The 18883-nt window shown below is 37.3% G+C and overlaps 1 protein-coding gene across 2 annotated transcripts in view; it reads right to left on the reverse strand.

Moving 5' to 3' along the window:
• The window catches only part of RASSF1 (Ras association domain family member 1), a 39893-nt gene that overhangs the window by 2553 nt on the left and 18457 nt on the right, over nt 1-18883 (reverse strand). Inside the window, exons 1-4 of one of the 2 annotated variants that reach the window (XM_039358684.1) lie at nt 14712-16225; nt 4214-4318; nt 3650-3947; nt 2313-2428 (exon numbers count right to left, since the gene is read on the reverse strand). In XM_039358684.1, the coding sequence (XP_039214618.1) occupies nt 2313-2428; nt 3650-3947; nt 4214-4318; nt 14712-14867 (675 nt within the window). In that variant the 5' untranslated portion in view covers nt 14868-16225. Of the gene's footprint in view, nt 1-2312; nt 2429-3649; nt 3948-4213; nt 4319-14711; nt 16226-18883 lie in introns of those variants that run through there. The other variant, XM_039358683.1, reaches the window with a different exon arrangement.

An 18883-nucleotide genomic window follows, 5' to 3' on the forward strand; every position in this document is an offset into this window, starting at 1 on the left:
TATGGATGAGAATCCTCAAGGGGAAAACAACCCAAGAAGCTTGGGAAATTTTGAAAAGTGAGATAATAAAAGCCCAGTTTAGCACAATACCAACAAAGAAGAAAAATAACAGCTCTCAAAAGAAAGCAGCATGGCTGCATAAAGAACTCTCTGATAAATCAAAAGATAAAAAGGACAAGTATAAAAAGTGGAAAGAAGGGCACATAACTAAGGCAGAATATCAGCAAATAGCCCGTGCCTACAAAGATGAAGTGAGGAAAGCTAAGGCTCAAAATGAACTAAGGCTTGCGATCAAAGTCAAAAATAATAAAAAAGAGCTTCTTTCAACATGTAAAAAACAAGAAAAAAGTGAAGGAAATGATTGGTCCATTAGTGGGCGAAAGTGGCAAGGTGACAAGCAACAGGGAGAAAGCAGAACTATTTAACTCATTTTTTGCAACTGTCTTTATACAAAGGGAAAAAACAGTCCAACCTATCAAAAACAGTACCATAAAAAAGATAGGCTTAAGATGCAGGAGGATCTGGACAGACTTGAACATTGGGCGCTATCTAACAAAATGAAATTCAGCGGTGAAAAAAGTAAGGTTCTACATTTAGGCAAGAAAAACCAAATGTGCAGGTATAGTATAAATGATACCTTGCTCAATAGTAGTAACTGTGAGAGATCTTAGAGTCCTAGTGGACAATCACTTAAATATGGGTCAGCAGTGTGTTGCAGCTGCCAAAAAAGCCAACACAGTACTAGGCTGCATTAACAGAGGGATAGAATCAAGATCACGTGAAGTATTAATACCACTTTACAATGCCTTGGTAAGGCCACACTTGGAATACTGCATCCAGTTTTGGTCACCACGATGTAAAAAAGATGTTGAGACTCCAGAAAGAGTACAGAGAAGAGCAACAAAGATGATTAGGGGATTGGAGGCTAAAACATATAAAGAACGGTTGCTGGAATTGGGTATGTCTAGTTTAATGAAGGGAAGGACGAGGGGGGACATGATAGCAGTGTTCCAATATCTTAGGGGCTGCCACAAAGAAGAGGGAGTCAAGCTGTTCGCCAAAGCACCTGAAGGCAGGACAAGAAGCAATGGATGGAAACTAATCAAGGAGAGAAGCAACCTAGAACTAAGGAGAAACTTCCTGACAGAACAATTAACCAGTGGCACAACTTGCTTCCAGAAACGGCGAATGCTTCAACACTGGATGTTTTAAAGAAGAGACTGGACAGCCATTTGTCTGAAATGGTATAGGGTTTCCTGCCTGGGTAGGGGGTTGGACTAGATGACCTCCAAGGTCCCTTCCAACTTTTTATTATAATTGTTGTCGTCATCATCCTCATCATCATCATGAAACACAATGCAGATCTTTATAGGCTCTAAAATTACTGGGCACTCAGAATTTAATCTTCTTAAAAAGATTTAATAAATGAATATTAACATTTAGAAACAGCAACAAAAGAGCTTCTAGTATGATAAATTGCTACCCAGCCAGTTTAGGTCCTCATTATAAACTACAACAGTAATGTGGGTTTTTGTGGAACATTCTGAAACAGACATTTTTCTGGTGCCTAAAATTAGGAATATGCAAACATTTTCAAATCTGAAATGCCTAATCATGCTCAAAATAGCTGTTCTGATCTTAGTGGAAGTGTCCCAACCCATTTCAAGCTATTAAGTTTTTGGGATGAGCAGAGCATCTTTTTCAAGTTCAGAACTTGGCAGTTCAAATTCTAAATGTGAATTTTCCCTTATTGTTACTAAAATGTAACTGAATTCCAACTTTGAATCTTTGATTTCAAGATTTCCAAAAATAAGCAGTATTATGTAAATGTTAAATTCAAGCAAATATAAAGGTTTTCTTGAAAATTTTCATTATAATACTTGTAAACAATATATCAGGTCTGTGGCACAAAATTCCTTTCATTTTAGTAAAATAACCAGTAATAGTACTGTAATGTTCATATATACGTGATTCCTACTAATAGTCACCTAAAGGTTATTAAAACTGTTCAAATTGTCCAGTTTGTTATGTACTATTATTTTTTGTATGCTATATTTTCAAAAAAGGGCAGCTTCTTGCAGAAAATATTGCACTGCAACACTTTGTACATTGCAGATGTATATACACTATTGTTAAAAACCATGCAACTGGAACTAGGACATCAAGGCCAGTGCCCTTCTCTATCTGTTGAGGTCAAGGCAAAAGCTGCTACAGAGCAAATAGCTATGGAGCTTGTTATACTGCAAGGCAATTCATTACTAAGTCACACAGGTTCAACATCAAGCTTTAGACCCATCAATATCTATACTCACATTGACTTCACCAGTCTCATTTTCCTTCAGAACAAAACTGAGTGTTTTTTCGTTAGGACCAGCAAGTAGTCGGAGACGCAGGGGTTGCTCCTCATCAGAAAGCTTACGGATATATACTGACACACAAAAGAATAAGCAAATGAAGTATATGAATGATTGAGTTTTCCAGGTAGCACAGATTTAACTAAAATAAACAAACTGATCTCTTCTGGGAAGAGACTTTTAATACATCAGTTACAAACTTTCTCACAAAGGAATTCTGCAGCAGGAAAAAATTAAAGATTTGATTCCTCCCAGCTGACTTCCAGCCCTGACATATAATTAACAATAATGAGAACACTCTTAAAGAAACCCTAAGTTTCATTAAAATTCTTTGTTCATTATATCTTGAAGATAACCTTGCCCTGGGTGATTTAAGGGCTGTTTTCTCTCAACCTCATATTTTTCAACTTGTTCAATATGAACTTACTAGTTCATACAGGTAGTTCTCAACTTACAACAGTTCGTTTAGTGACTGTTCAAAGTTGTAACAGCACTGAAAAAAGTGACCATTTTTCACACTTATGACCCTTGCAGCATCCCCGTGGTCATCTGATTAAAATTCAGAATGCTTGGCAAATGACTCATATTTATGATGGTTACAGTGTCCCAGGGTCATGTGATCATCTTTTCTGACTTTCCGACAAGCAAAGTCAATGGAAAAGTCTGATTCATTTAACAACTGTGTCACTATCAATTGCAGTAATTCACTTAACAACTGTGACAAGAAAGGTTGTAAAATGGAGCAAAACTCACTTAACAGTTATCTCGCTTAGCAACAAAAATGTTGGGCTCAATTGTGGTCGTAAGCTGAGGACTATCTGTATAGTATTTTGACCATCACATAATATGTATCATATTATCACTCTCATAGCGTAAATAAAACAAAATACTGTCCTTCATAAAAGTATTCCTTTGCTGCCCAGTTCAAGTGATTCACTATTACAACAGAATTAAAGCAAAACTATGAGGAGGAAAGGAAAGGAAAAGGATCATCCTATCCTCAAAACATCCCAACTCTCTGGGCCTACTCAAGGAGAATAAGCTTAACAGCCTTTGGGAAGTCCAGTAAGGAGGCTGCTATTTCTACCTTTGTATGGGGAAGCATTCCTGAAGTTGGGGTCTATAACACAGATGGATTTGTTTTGGTTCCATCGGCTCTTGATTTCTTAGGCATCCTCCCACTGCGTGTGCATTGACCAGACAAATTCCCTGGTCAATATGGTCCTTAAGATATATCAAATTTACAGTACGTTACATGTTTTTTTTCAAGAAATTCAAAAGGAAAGATCGAATACCTTGGTCATCTTTTTCTGTTCTCTCAAAGAGGGCAAATTTGCGGGGATTGTCAACAACCATGAATTTCTTGAGCAGGGCTTCAATGACTTCACTGGCACGTGTACGAGAAATTATATGCAGATGCTTGATTGTATCCTTTGGTAAGTAGAATGAAGTTCGGCGCTTTACAGCCTGGCTGCGCACAGAACTCTTCCTAGTGTCCTGGATTGAGGGTGCTTTCTTATTGGCAGGTACTGACACAGGCCGGATCAGTTTTAGTTGTACCTTAATGAAGCCAGTATAGGACCCATCTTTATTCTGCAGGAGGAGAAGAACAGTGAGTTGGGCAAAGAAGCCAGCAAAAAATTACCTCTAGAATGTCATGGGTGCAACATTTGGAAAGGAAGGATTTGAATGAAATTTTTATTTTGTTTGTTGAAAACAGCTAGGAATTCTATATATGAAATTATTTCAATGTTAATATTTTAATGACTGAGTTAGTGATTAAGGGAAGGCAGAGGCCTCTGTTGCTGAGATGTAGAAATATATTTGGGGCTTTGAATTACAATTGTTCTTAAACTTACCAAACTCATAAAGAGGTTACTGTTTATCTGGCTATTATATTCTTTTATCTTTTGTTCAATCTCAGCTTGGGACAAAATGGTTTTCTCCCAGTCAATCTGTTCATCCTGCAGAAGAATCAATATATTTAAATTAGTCTATTCTGTAAGTCTCAGAAAAAATAAAATGCAATTTTATAGTTGTTTTTGCTATCACCTATGTACAAGGAACTCTACTTCTTTACAGAGAAGAAACAGGTAAACTTTCCCTCAAATTGAATTTGTGTATTTGGAAGCAAGCCACTGCTTCCAATTACTAAGTCAAAAATCTATTACCTTTGGAAGAAGGGGATAGATCTGCCAAAGGAAAGCAGAAATAGTTTATCGGTACCTTCATTTTAAAAAATCATAAAGCTGCTTTTAATGCTCAGTCTTATACATCCTTATTTCAATTTCCCCTATCTCATTTAACGGGGACAACCATTACAGATGAAATCTAAAGGGGAATTTAAACGATAAACATACGTCTGAATATCTAAGAAGCTGTTGCTAATACTGAAACTGTTCTTTGAAACTTTCTGCATTCAAAATGTACTTTAGATACATGCTAATAAAGTCATTTACAATGAAAATAGCATATGAACCAAGGCTCTGCCCTGTTAAAACGCTTCTGGCAAAATCTAAGCTTCTCTTGAAAAGAAATGTAAACAACAGCTTAGTAGTATGCATTGCTCTTTGGACAATATAGTTGTTAACTACAATAGTATAAATAGTGAGGGGTAGTATAATGAAAGATGATATTGAAAATCAAAACCCAACCCTAGCTCCCCCAAACTTCAGGTGAAGTTTGTTTTACTCCACAAATTCCTTTATTCACTCGGCATGAGTGAGTTCACTGTACCAAGCTGTAGTTCTTGAAGCAATCTCACATTTCCCAGCATCAGCTGCAAAAAGCAGAGAACAAAATTCTTTGATATCATCATTGGGCGTAACAAGAGAAACTGAAATAATAATGCACCACACCTTTGTTTGATATTACACCGAACCCAATTACATGAGAGTTAATTAGTCTCATAATTAATATGCAGTAGGCTGCCACCCAGAGTTCTATTACCACAAGAAAGCTAGAAGGAATAGTTAAAATTTCTCCTGAAAATTACAGCACCTTGCTACCAGCTGAAATTCCCAGCAGCTACAAAACTGGCATTTAGTAAAGATAACCATGAATAAAAGAGACTGGATAGCCATCTGTCGAAAATGGTATAGGGTTTCCTGCCTGAGCAGAGGGTTGGACTAGATGACTTCCAAGGTCCCTTCCAACTTTATTACTACTGCTGCTGCAAAATTTGTTAGGACTATACTAATATAAAATTACTATTTTACTTTTTTTTCTTATTTCTCTAATACTGTACCATAAAAAGGATGGTGAAAGGCAATGCTAAAGGAACATTGCCTATAAATAAGTCTTCCACTGTGTTATTGCTGTGGCTAGCAAGATATTGAGAAAACAATGTCTCTGAACATTTATATATTATTGTTACAAAAGCATGCTATTTTGTTTTGTTTTTAAAGCAAGATAATTAATCTCTAAGATTTTTTTCATAATATTGTAACAATGGGGCAGGAAGTCTTCAAAGGAGAACAAAGTTCCAGATATAGAGGCGTACAATATTCATAAAAGCCAATCACTCAGTTTGTGGAATAATTATAGAAGTTCTATTCTGAGAGAAGGGGACGCGAGCTTTCCTCTTTGCCCAAGTACAGATAACTCTCGTTAGCAACTGCTCAAACTACGAATGTTGAATGAGTGGTAGCTACAATGGTCCTCGTACTCACGTCAGTCTCAATGACCCTGTGCTCACATAATTATTGGGCACCTGAGTCGAATGCTGCATGTCCCATGATCATCATTTGTGACTTTTCTGGCTTCCAGCAAGCAGTTAATGAGAGAGTCGGCAGGAGGTTGCAAATGGTGACCATGTGAAGTCTTTGCTTAATGATACATGGTGATTCACTTAATGACAGCAACCAGGAGTATCAGATTTTCTGTGGCTAATTAATCATGTGACACTGCACATTATGACTATGTCATTTAATGATAGAAATTTCCAAATCCCAACTTTAAGTGAGGCACACTTCTAGGCAGAAATGAGATATATTCCTGCAGAGGAACAATCTGCACAAGGAACCATCTGATCCATTCTGAGTAGCCTATCCTGTAGACAAAGCACTTAAGGCCTGCATTGGCATTCAATGACAAGAGCACATAGCAGAAAGTAAGATTTATTTTACATACAGCAGTCCCTACTTATGGAACAGCTGAACTTAAGATGATGAAGACCTTCCTTTTTATAGACAAGCCTTGCTCCCTAAATTAGTGGGAGGGGATTGATCATGTATTTAATTTTGGGAGACTGAATTGTGTTTAGTGAGATAATGGGATGTCTCATATATTGCTAATGACTACAATCTTGAGATAGAAGGATGGATAAATAAATCTGTGTATCAGTAATTGCAAGATGCAACTATCTTGAGAAGCTCTTAGCAAGTCACCACTGGATAATTCTATCTTGTTTTGCTAATGAACAACAAATAATTCTATTGTTATAAAAAGGACATGACTCAGAAAAACTAGATTCAGTAGACCAGCTTTTAAAATCCTTTTTAAATTAAGAATTTAATTAAGAATATGGGAACTTCTACTCTATGAATTCAACACTTCAGATTAACAAGAACACTTCAGGTCCCATACTAAAGTACATCTTTCACGCTAGAGAACTGTACACATAAAACAACTTTTGCCTACAAGTGTAACAAAATCCTAGTTTCTCTTTCCCTGCTTTTCGGTTATTTGCTTCTGATTGCATCAGCCTCTCTTCCTGCTGGCATTCTCTAGTGGAGGATGGGAGATTGTGGGGAATTCCAGATGAGATCATTAAAAACCAATCTGAAATCTCTAAGGATTACTGAAAATCATTTCCTATGTCACCACAACAGTAAGTGTATGAGTCGATGATTTATGTGACTGGCTCCCATTTCCCCAGATAGAATCATTCAGAGACAAGACAAGCATAGTTTTATGCTTAAATTGTTATGATACGCATATGAAAGAGACAACAGAAAAACTTTAACGATTTCTGTACAATTATATCAATTTGATAAAGGGATTCAAATGCAATATTTGCATGTGGTAATCCTAAACTGAAATCCTTGTAGATGACTTTAGGCCACAGGTGTCAAACTTGCCGTGTCATGTGACATGTCGCGATGTATTGCGACTTTTTTCGCATTACCGGAGCTGGGATGGGCACAGCCTCCACATGATGCAACCGGCCCACGGGCCGGCAGTTTGACACCCCTGCTTTAGGCAAATAAGTTTAGTTTACTGCACAGTTGTTGAGATATAAAATTACGCAAAGTTCCTTGGAGGAAAGGTGGGATACAAAATTTTGCAAATGTAAAAACAAACTAAATTGTAGATAGAAATGCTGAAGAATAATAATTTGTTAGCAAGACACATATCTCATGGATTTATTAGGAAAACAATGACAAATTTAAAATTATATGCCATTTTTCCAGCGGAAACCAGTGTTTTATAATGAATGATAGCAGCATAAATTAATGTAATCCAAACTCCTGAGAGGTCCATCTCTTTAGCATTTCCAGTATTTTCAAAGGATTATCACCAATCCATTTAATTTCCTTATATTTGTAAAGTAAGGATAGGAGGTGCCAAAACTATAGGCTAACAAGGTTTGAGAGAGGTTCTTTTTATCAGCCTGATCATTACAAAAATCACAAAAAACTCAGCCATATTAAATGGAATGGAGAACCATATTAAAAAAAAACTATCAAGATTGGTTATGTCTAAAAAGAATTTTTAGTGCCACAAATTTCAGTGAAAATAGAAGCACCACTTTTACAGAGAAACCACCTTTTTTTGGCATTCTCTTAGCTGACATCTAAGAACCACCATTTTATCAACATATCTGAACACTTTCCATCCCAAGGATATGTTTTTGTTGTTTTATGTGAATCATTAAATTAAAATCATGAAAGTATTTTAGAGGGTGAAAATGAAGGATAGTCTTCATATGCTGCCCTGCGATATTTTTGGGATAAGCAAATTAATTAATAAAAGAAAATCCTCTCTCAAATCAGGAATACTAAAACATGTATATATGTGAGAAGGATGGAGAAGAATAGTTATTCCACCTAGTGGAACCTAATTATCAGCCAGGTAGGAAAGTAAATCTGACTTAACGGAACTTTGGGAACTTAAGTCTCTATTCCTGCTGCATTTTTCCCTAATCAACTCATCTTTGATTTTAGAAAATAAGACTAATATGTTTAAGCAGGGAATGTAGTAAAGTGGAGCAACCACTTGCAGTGTTCTCGAGTGTCAGATTTTGCAAGCTTCTACCATCCTCACCTTTACGGAAGGGGAAAAGTGCAGGAAAAGCCAACTTGGAACAACTAGAGCATCAGCTCTTATAAGTGAGAGAGTATGGGATTTGAAATGTGCTTCAGACTGCACACAGATGGTAGGTTGGAGGGTCCCAAATCATATATAAAATGTTCAGTATATATTTAATCAACTTTGTTTTGGCTCATGTCCATACTGTGGAGTTCTTACTGTATACTACTAATGTACAAGAGGTACAGTAAGATTCTGAAACATTTATACATCTCTTTTGTTTAAGGAAAATAATAAAGCAATACCTTTCTAGAGTGACTCATAGTTTTCCGTGGTCCCTCTAAAAGAACAGTGTGTGTGTGTGTGTGTGTGCGTGTGTGTGTGTGTTACAGTGAAGCTTATTGTTTTAATTTTCCACTCCAACTCATTACTCATATAGCATTAATCATTTGTAAGAATTGTATAACCTTCATCTTACATTTCTTCACTCAGCAAAATAATATATATTTAATAACACAGTTAACCTATTTTTTCACATAGTAATATTGCTTCAAATCAGAATCTGGAAAAATTCTGTTTTGGTTCTCACATGACTAAAATAGATGTTAAAAAGTATATAAAATAAAAGCTCATCAAATAGAACTATCTTAAGACTTTTACAATGTTGTACAGAGTTGTCAGTTCCTGAAAAAAATCTATTTGCGCTAGTCACGTTCCAGCCACGTTTTCTTGCAATTTTGTTTTATTAGGTCTTTTTTTAGTCTATTAATTAAACCAGTCTCAGAAATAGAGACAATTAGCTTTTTAATAAATATATAGTGGGTGTGTATATAAGGGCAAAGAGGATTTCTCAGGCATAATAATCTAATCTAGTGAGCAAAATGGAAGTTCTTGCATCCTGTGGAAAAGAGCAAGAGGAAAACCACAAGGGTGGGACAATGAAGTAAATTATGACCTGAATAGGGTGGAGAATCCCACCCATCCAAAAGAACAGCATGTTAGGGACATGGATATCCTGTTTACATGACACAGAACTGCCTCTAGGACCCAAGATGGATAACTCTCATTTTTTATGAAAATACTAATTGACCATTTTAATATGGAATGAGTCAACTGTATCTACTTACAGTACTTAAATAAATTTTGTATAGCATATACAACCCTTATATCTAGTTTATTCAAATATAGTAATCAATGGCAAATCATGCTCCTAGATTACACTAGCATTAGTATTCAAATCTTCAAATACAATTCTGAATTTTTTATTGGATCAGCTGTTAGATCAACTTCTACTAATTACTATCCAAGAATCTGAATGTTTTGTGATAGAAACAAAAATGCTACTATTTTAAAGACAAAACCTTTATGTTTTTACAGGTATTATTTTAAAATCAGTATTATTTACTGTGTTACATCTAAACTATTTTTGAGTCTCAATGTAAGCAATATTCATACCGTTGGTTGAGAACTACCAATTATAGTACTATTTCTAGTTCAAGAGAACTTGCCAGTTTTGTATTATTCCAATTTTAGCAAATACAACTATTACTCTTGAAATATATTTATCACGAGTTTCCACAAACATTATTCAGAACATTCTTCATTCTTTTCTATGCATATAATCTTTGCTTCCATCACATCAATACCCCACTTCAAACACTGTCTCTTTCTATAAACTTTTCACCTTTCTTTTTGATAGAAACAATTCCACCAAACTACAATAGTATTGGCTTTCTCTCTCCTCCTGATCTATTCACTCTTCCTTCATATATTTGTTTTATATGGATAGTCCTCATGTTATAATGGCAATTGGGACTAGGATTGCCATCACTAAGTGATGCAGTTGTAAAGCATAATGTCAAGAGACTGCATTACTTAGTTCTGACAGTCCCAGCATTTCTGGTCACTCATTTTTGTATTAAATCCATATTGATTCAACACCACATATTCTTGATCCTTTCATGTGTGTGCCTGTACCTCAGTTCATTTACTCTGTTTTTCCTGACATATCCAATTCTCACTTCCATGTAACAAAATGGGAAGCATACTGTTAAAGAAAGCAAAATATGAAATTCAATAAATAAAATCAAGCAACAAATATGTATGTTTCTGTTATTGTCAATTACTGAAAAAAAACTTTCAAAGGCCCAGTTTCATTTGCTTCCAAACTACCAAAGGGTTGGGAGTCTTACGGATTTCAAGAGACAGGGTGTTTGAATTTAAGGCCACTGCAAGTGAGAAGGCTGGCTTAATCTCATAAATGCTCCTTCTCAGTTTTGGGTAACAGATTGTATTTGGAGCAAATAATCCTGAAAATAACGTGTCCAATTCCTATAAGGCTATATATGTAATCTTGCATTGGCTCAAAAACTTTTAACTCTGAGCTATATAATCTTTGCCTTCTTGTAATTCATTCTTTCCCTTCAAGAAAAAGAACCTAAACATTAGGAGAACACTAATTTTCTTGTCAAAACTGTAACACAGTTCAGACATTTGGGATAAACTAAAATATAGCATCCTTCTCACAAAGATGAGCACTCTTCTGCTTTCTTGAAGTTCCTTTCAGATTTTGAAAGACTCATACAGAATCAAACATTCCAGATATTCGATAATACAAGAGTTGAAACTGCTGATAGAATAATGAAGATCTTCACGCTGGGATGATTTCCAGATGCTTTGGACTACAACTCCCACAATTTGTTGCCAAAAGCCATGTATACTAGAGCTGATTAGAATTGAAACTACTCATATTTTTGTAGCTTATAATAAATTCTGTAATATGAACAAAAATATATTCTTGCTCATCACATACTAATATTGTGTATCAGCCAAATCCCTTCCTATCATCTACTACTGTACATGTAACTATGGCTTTCAGTCAGATACAGCACCTTATAATAAATATCTGGGTCATTTTTGATAATTTTCAGAGTTAAGCAAAATGGTTCCTTCTTTTATAATCCAGGTGAATCTTTACCATTTCTTCTCCTCATTCATTTCTGTTACACAGAAATCAACACTGGAACTATTTGTAAAATATCCTTTGGACTATATTTAGGCATACATGTCAAATCAAATAATACAGTAGGCCAAGGCCTACATTTATAATATTAGGAAACTGCCTTTTTACATGAGATGGAAGTAACAACCAGAATATAACATTAAGCATACATTCATAAAGTAAGTTAGGATCAACTTCAGCCAATTTTCCAGAGACTTCCATATCACAAATGAAAAGGGACATATTTTGAAATCTTCCTAAAATATACTGAAGGCAGACTTGGCATAAATCATCAATAGTTAGGTAAAGGGAACAATTGGGACTAAGAATAATTTTGACAATTGCTTTTATTGCTTATGGATTTTAATGTACGTATGAGATTTTCTTTTTGATTATGTTGCCCAGAATTTGGTTTCAAATAAATAAATTTCACTGGATTTGGGATACTTGGAAGAATATGTTATTAACATATCATTATTTACTTACAATTATTTGTATGCTGCCTCTTCTTGAAACTCTAGGCAGCCTACAATAAATACTACAAAAATGAATAAAAGATCCGTAAAATGTACAGCAAAATAGTAGACAGTAAAACCGTTATAACAAAAGTATTAACAACAACTGCAATCAAAACTTGCCGCCATTAGACAAGCCCTCTCCCTCCTCCAAAGAGAACTGTCTTTATCATTTTATGGAATAATATCCAAGGTGGGACACAGCTGACCTCTGGCCAGCTATTCCAGAGAGAGGCAACTTTTACAGAGAATGTGATTCTCTGTATCACACCTCCATTCATCTCTTTCAGGATGGATACACAGAGTTCATTATTTGATCTTAACAACCATGCCCTAAAAAACAGGGATAGGGGCATGAATAAAAATCCCATTCATTCCTATCCTTTTGTCAGCCTACAGTTTTCATACTCATTACGGAAACTCTTTGTCGGCCTACAGGTTTTACACTTATTACAGAAATTTCTGATTTATTACCTCTATCCAGTACAGGTCAGACAAGATAGACATGTTCTTTCTGGAAAGGAACAAGCCACACTAATGGAGATTTACAAAATTAAGCTTCATATAGCACATTAGATCATGTGAGAAGTCACACTGATTACAGATGCTTTACTGGTGGATTCAGAGTTCTAATTCCACTTCTCAAGCCTGACTTGCTCCTAGATCTGAGCACTAAGAGGTATTATATACTGTATTGCCAATTTCCTCTTTGTTAATTCAGGCAGGCTATATTACAACTCTGTTCTATCATAGTTCCTTAATTATGATTGTTTTTTATCTTTCAATAAGTATGTCTTTCAAAGGTACCCATTATCCATGATTCCAAACTTATGGTCTTGTAACAGATAATTTTCCTGCTGATTATTGATTGCCAATGCAAATAAATGAAAGGATCTGCTGAAAGCTAAGCCAGAATTAAATGGCTTTTCCCCTCCAGAAATAAGTAGCATTATCTTCCCTTATATGGAAGGCTCCAGTTACTATAATGGAAACAGCTTAAACTGGCTTGTTTCACATATTTTAAATCACAAGCCTAATTGGGCTAATGCACACACACTAAGTCATGCAGAAGATGACCTTATTGTGGGTTAAAGATAAGCCATCTTCTTATAACACTCCTTCAATTCAGATAATCTTAACTGCTTTTGCTGGGTGTTTAGATAAACCAGATGCTATATTTTGTTTTGTAGCACAACAGCATGGCAAAGGAAAATTATTTGAAAGCTATTATTCTACAATATTTTCCTACCCAAGTCCAAAAGAACCATTCACATTGTGTTGCCTCAGTTAACATCTCTAAAGAAAGTGCAGCAAGAGTATGTATTGCTTTATATATTATGTGAATAAACTGTATCCTATAGACATTCTCTAAAACTTCTAAATTCAATAAACCACAATATTATACTTTCAAAGTATTTCTTGCAAGCTTAAGCACAAAACGATATAGGACAGAGCAAAAGTAACTATAGACTACAAATGGAAGTATCAATAGCTTCCATACCATTTCATACGGTCTGTAGGCTTTCAGAGATTAATCTCTATAATCTCTGAAAGCCTACAGACCCTATGTACTGCTTTCCAATAATCTAGAAATATTCTAAAGGAATAATTTGAATCATTTGGTGGCATCACATGATCAAAAGTACCTTCATTCCAGTCCTCCATCTACAAACTTAAGCCAATATCAGAAAACATTTTACAAATGATCATTATAGTACCATGCTATAATTATAATTACATTTAGCCCTTATGTAAGTACTTTATACATTTATTATTGAATGAAGAGCAATTTCTTATCTTCATGACTTTCAGTTTTCTTTTTCCTACTTCTACTTACATCATGTGAAAGGTTAGAATAATTGTATTAGCACATAGAAAAGCAAAAACATACAAACCAAACTAAAATACAAAATAAGCTTTCCTTAGTTTACTGCTGTGCATGTAATCTACAGGATAGGAAACAAATATATATTTCCATTCAAAGAATAGAAAAAGATATGTTCATCCAACTAACAGATACTAGGCAGCAGCAAATAAACTACAAAAACACTCTATGGCTGTTATATAGCATATTATAGCATGGTTAAACAAATCATAACTGATGGGGTGCAAGCAGACACTCAAACCATAGAATAAAATACCTTTAAAGAACCATGGCTGGATTCAGATACTGATTTTAGAGAGTAGTTGTTGTCTAATATGCTGTACAACACAAAAGTCATTTTTGGGTTAACAAAGAACAAATGAATGGGGGTGGGGAATCAGGGTCGGCACAGTCCTTTTAACCGAATATACCATCAGCCATGTTACATGCAAAGAATATAAATAAGCCAGTAAGAAATATAATACTCTAGACGGGTAGGCAACCTTGGCTCTTTTATGACTCCTGGACTTCAACTCCCAGAAGAATTCTGGGAGTTGAAGTCCACGAGTCATAAAACAAGATCCAGGTATCGCTAGATTCTCTTCACAGCAAACTACAGACTGCAACGGATAGCAGCGCAGCCAACGCTAGCCTTTCCGCAGATCCCTGGGTGGGAGAAGAGCCCTGTTTGCGAATAAAGAGAGACCGCTGTGTGCGCCTTTCACCTTTTCCTTGTGGGGTTTGCGGATAAACGAGGTGCGGGCCGTGAAGTACTGCTCCAGCTCCGAGTCTGAGTCTTCCTGGCTGCAGTAGCCACTGCTCGTAGTGCTGCTCCAAGTCATCTCGAAGGATGGAGTGGCCGCCGCGTCACTTTCCCTCATGCCTTACTTCGCCAAAGGAGGAAGAGCGGCAACGGGGCACGACCGGACAGGGAGCTTCTTCTCGCACAGCCGTTCTTCGGGAGGCCGCTATTTGACCCCACTCGCCAGCTCCTTTGTCACACACGCACACACACAGCGCCTACGGAGCTTCGGCCAACTCACAAAATTCCGCCACGCGAACAATTAACTCCCGAGAACTCAAGCCGCGGGAATTAATTCTCCTCACAAGTCTCCTCCTCTTGGTACTGGGGAATTAAAGGGAGTCCCTTCGAATGGACACCGCTAAGGAGGCTGACCCTGCGGCTTCCGCTCCGACCCTCGCTAGCTGCCAGACCCAAACGGACAGCCAAACGCTCCCACTCGCACTCTGCCAGGCGCGCGGCGAAAACGGCTACAACCCCGGCTTTGGAGGAGGAGGAGCCGGCGGCGTAGGAAGCACCCCCTTTATGCACGCCCTCCTGTAGCCGTTGGGATTGAAACGTAGACAGCGGCCGCGCCCGCTTGCTGATTGGGTGAGTAAGAGCTCGTCTGCTTCTTCTCAGGCCAGGAGGCCCCGCCCGTTTCCTCCTCGTGCGGGCGGCTGGGTGATTTCATCGTCCGAGTAGCCGCGCGCGAGTTGGCGTCACTTTTGCTGGCTTTGTCTTCGGCGCCCTTTTCCAGCCCTCCCGGCATAGGAGTCATTTTCCTCTCCTCCCCCCCATTCGATGGTCGGCGGCTCGCTTGAGGAATACAACATTAAACTTGCTTATTTTTTTTAACCGGATTGATTTTCCTTTCTGCTCGCTAGGAACAAGAATCAGAGCCGTAGGGCAATTTTGTTTTGTCTACCAACTGTGTGATTCAGAAGGAAACTAGAAAGGAATCCCATTTCTAAACTAGAAATTTTTACAGTATGTAGAGCACCACAGTGCACAATCTTTGGTTGATTTGCTGTAATAAGAGAAAGATGAACTGGCACTGTTGCTACCCTATATGCACATTTAATACTTAGACTACCCCTGATCCCTTGGGTCATCCTTTCAAGAGTTACTTCCTTACTAGATTCCTCAATGCCTTCAACAGGGACAGAGCTGCTAATGTACTGCCTTCACTGGAAAAGGTACATTGAGAGCTGTGTCTGCCTTGAAATTAGTCCATGCCGAACTAGAATAGCACAGTCAAACATCAGCGTAGGAAATGTTTGATATTTTATACTGTCATAAGCTTTCATAATTTTATGCTATAAAATGTTTCATACAAGTTGCCAAATTTCAATTCCATTTTGAATGCATTCTGTAAGTTAAGCCATTGGAGGTACCTTGGCTGAAAAATGTTTGCCCTATGATATACCATTTTGCCCAGTTAAAAGTTACAGGAACAAGAGTTTTAGTAGCATATAAACCAGTGATTCTCAACCTTTCTAATGCCGTGACCCCATAATACAGTTCCCCATGTTGTGGTGACCCCCAAGTGGGTGTGGCCACAAATAAGAGGGAGTAGGACAGCTAGGGAAAAGGGAAAAAAATGGCGGACAGCATGGTTTGGTGACCCCCGTGAAATGGTCATTCGACCCCAAATGGGGTCCCGACCCACAGGTTGAGAACCACTGATATAAACAGATGAATGGTATGGTAATCCTACATCTCTTCCATTTTTTTTCCTCTGCAGAATGGAAACTTGCTATTTTATTACTAGGTTTTTATCCCACCATTTTATATATATAGCTCAAGGTGACAATCATACCTAATATTCCTGTCTATTTTTCCCCACAACAATCCCGTAAGGTGAGTTGGGCCAAAAGTGACTGCTCCAGAGTTACCTTGCTGGCTTTCATGCCCTAAGGCAAGGGTTCCCAACTGGGGGTACGATATTCCAGGGGGACCAAAGCTTGGGTTTTCAAAATTATAATGTATATATGCATAATTCATTGCCGTTATTTTGAACTTTTGTAAGGGGTGCGAGAATATATCAGAAGTGTTCTTATAGAAAAGGTTGGGAGCCGCTGCCCTAAGGGAAGCCTGGAACTCACAGTCTTTTGGTTTCTAAGCCAGCACCTCAAAGACTATGATAATAAACAAGGCCCAAGACCAGAAAGGTTGGCTGGACCACACACCAGAAAACTGACTACAGGTAGTCCTCAACTTAAGAGTGTAATTGCCCCCAGAATTAGGGTTATAAGTTGTGCTAGTCATTAAGTGGGTCACATGTGACCACACCTGATTTTATAATCTATTTTTTATGTTGGTTGTTTGGCAAACATGGTGATCATTAAGCAAACCCGCTGTCCACAATGGGCATTTTTTAAAATCAGAAACTGGAAGTAAATGCCAATTTCTGGCAATAAGTGTCATAATTTACATTCATGTGATCATGGGACACTGCAAACAGCTGTAAATGTGGGCTGGTATCCAACTGCCCAAAATACAATTCTGTGGGGCAGGATGGCTATTGGAACTTCAAATCCAGGTTGTACGTAGCCTTGGAGAGATCTATGTAACTTTGAATGGTCACCAAGTGACTGGTCATAAGTCAAGGACTACTTTTAGTCTCAGTTTTAAGGCAAGAGAGAAGAGGGATCATCATTTCAGACTGCAGGCATTGATAGCACATATGAATGCCCCTTATGTTATAATTCTATAGTAGGAGCAAAGTAGTAATGTAAGGGCAGAAAAAAATCTAACAACCTCTTGCCTGCTATGACAGTGTTCTTTAAAAGAAGGAGAATTTTAAAAAGCCATTCCAAACCTGCTTTCTGAAATGGCAATGTTCCCTAAGCAATTAAATCTAAGTAAAGCAGTGCTGAAAGGGAAAGAGATACCAAGCCAGGTGGGCTTTTAAGATACTTAGTACAATAGCTTAAATTATATAGCAATGCATAACAGACAGGAATAGAAGAGCATTGGGTATATATTTCTGTAAGGGATACTAGATAATTTATTCTCATCTGGGAATAGTGTATGAGTAATGTTGCTAAGTGGTATGGTATTATAGCTCCAATAGATGACAAAGTGTTAATTGCAGTGAACCTTTCCAGCTGGTCTGATGGGAATCTTGCCTATCTAGGTGCTTGGTTTGTCCCCCCCCCCCCAAGTACTGACCTCAGGGTCATTTTGGCAGTATCAAGTTCCAGCTGTAGAGAGCAGCATCACCATTAGAAGATGAAACTGGATCTTTCAAAACCACTCTGACACATTTATGATCTTGTTTGCCTTCTGCCAAGTCTCAGATTGTATTGAAAATAAAATATTATTTTGTGAGCGCAATAAAGCTTTCCCCTCTGTTTTAGGAAAATTATTTCGACTAAAGGCACAGTGGATTATTTACAGTAATGTGTCATCAAAATAATAGCCTCCATTTTTTTCTGAAGTGATATTACTAAACATTCTATTGGGAATGTTTGTAAGTGCTTGTAAATCAGATGTAATTTGTGATGTTGCAAAACTAGTGATCCCAGCAGCTCCAGATGCCATGACCTAGAGACCACCTAGTGCAATATACAGTCACTTTATGTTCACTATTGACCCATTCAATCTAGTGATGGCTCTTAGTGAACTTAGAGGCAATTCACTTGCTATGTGAAATCCTTTATCTACAAAATATTAAGAATGGATTCTTGGATCTTTTGCGTCATTTTGGAATGTTCTTTGCCATTCCAATATAACAATGCAACCTCCTCCTCCCATTACATTATTATTAGGGGTCTGGAGGCTGAAACATATAAGGAATGGTTACTGGAATTGGGTATGTCTAGTTTAATGAAGTGAAGGACGAGAGGGGACATGATAATTCAGGGGTTGCCATAAAGAAGAGGGAGTCAAGCTATTCTCCAAAATGCCTGAAGGCAGGACAAGAAGCAATGGATGGAAACTAATCAAGGAGAGAAGCAACCTAGAACTAAGGAGAAATTTCCTGACAGAACAATTAATCAATGGAACAACCTGCCTGCAGAAGCTGTGAATGCTCGAAAACTGGAAGTTTTTAAGAAGAAACTGGATAGCCATTTGTCTGAAATGGTATAGGGTTTCCTGTCTGAGCAG

Source organism: Crotalus tigris, unplaced genomic scaffold (assembly GCF_016545835.1).
Source record: "Crotalus tigris isolate CLP2741 ecotype Arizona unplaced genomic scaffold, ASM1654583v1 scf7180000019060.718356, whole genome shotgun sequence".
Taxonomy (NCBI): Eukaryota; Metazoa; Chordata; class Lepidosauria; order Squamata; family Viperidae; genus Crotalus; species Crotalus tigris.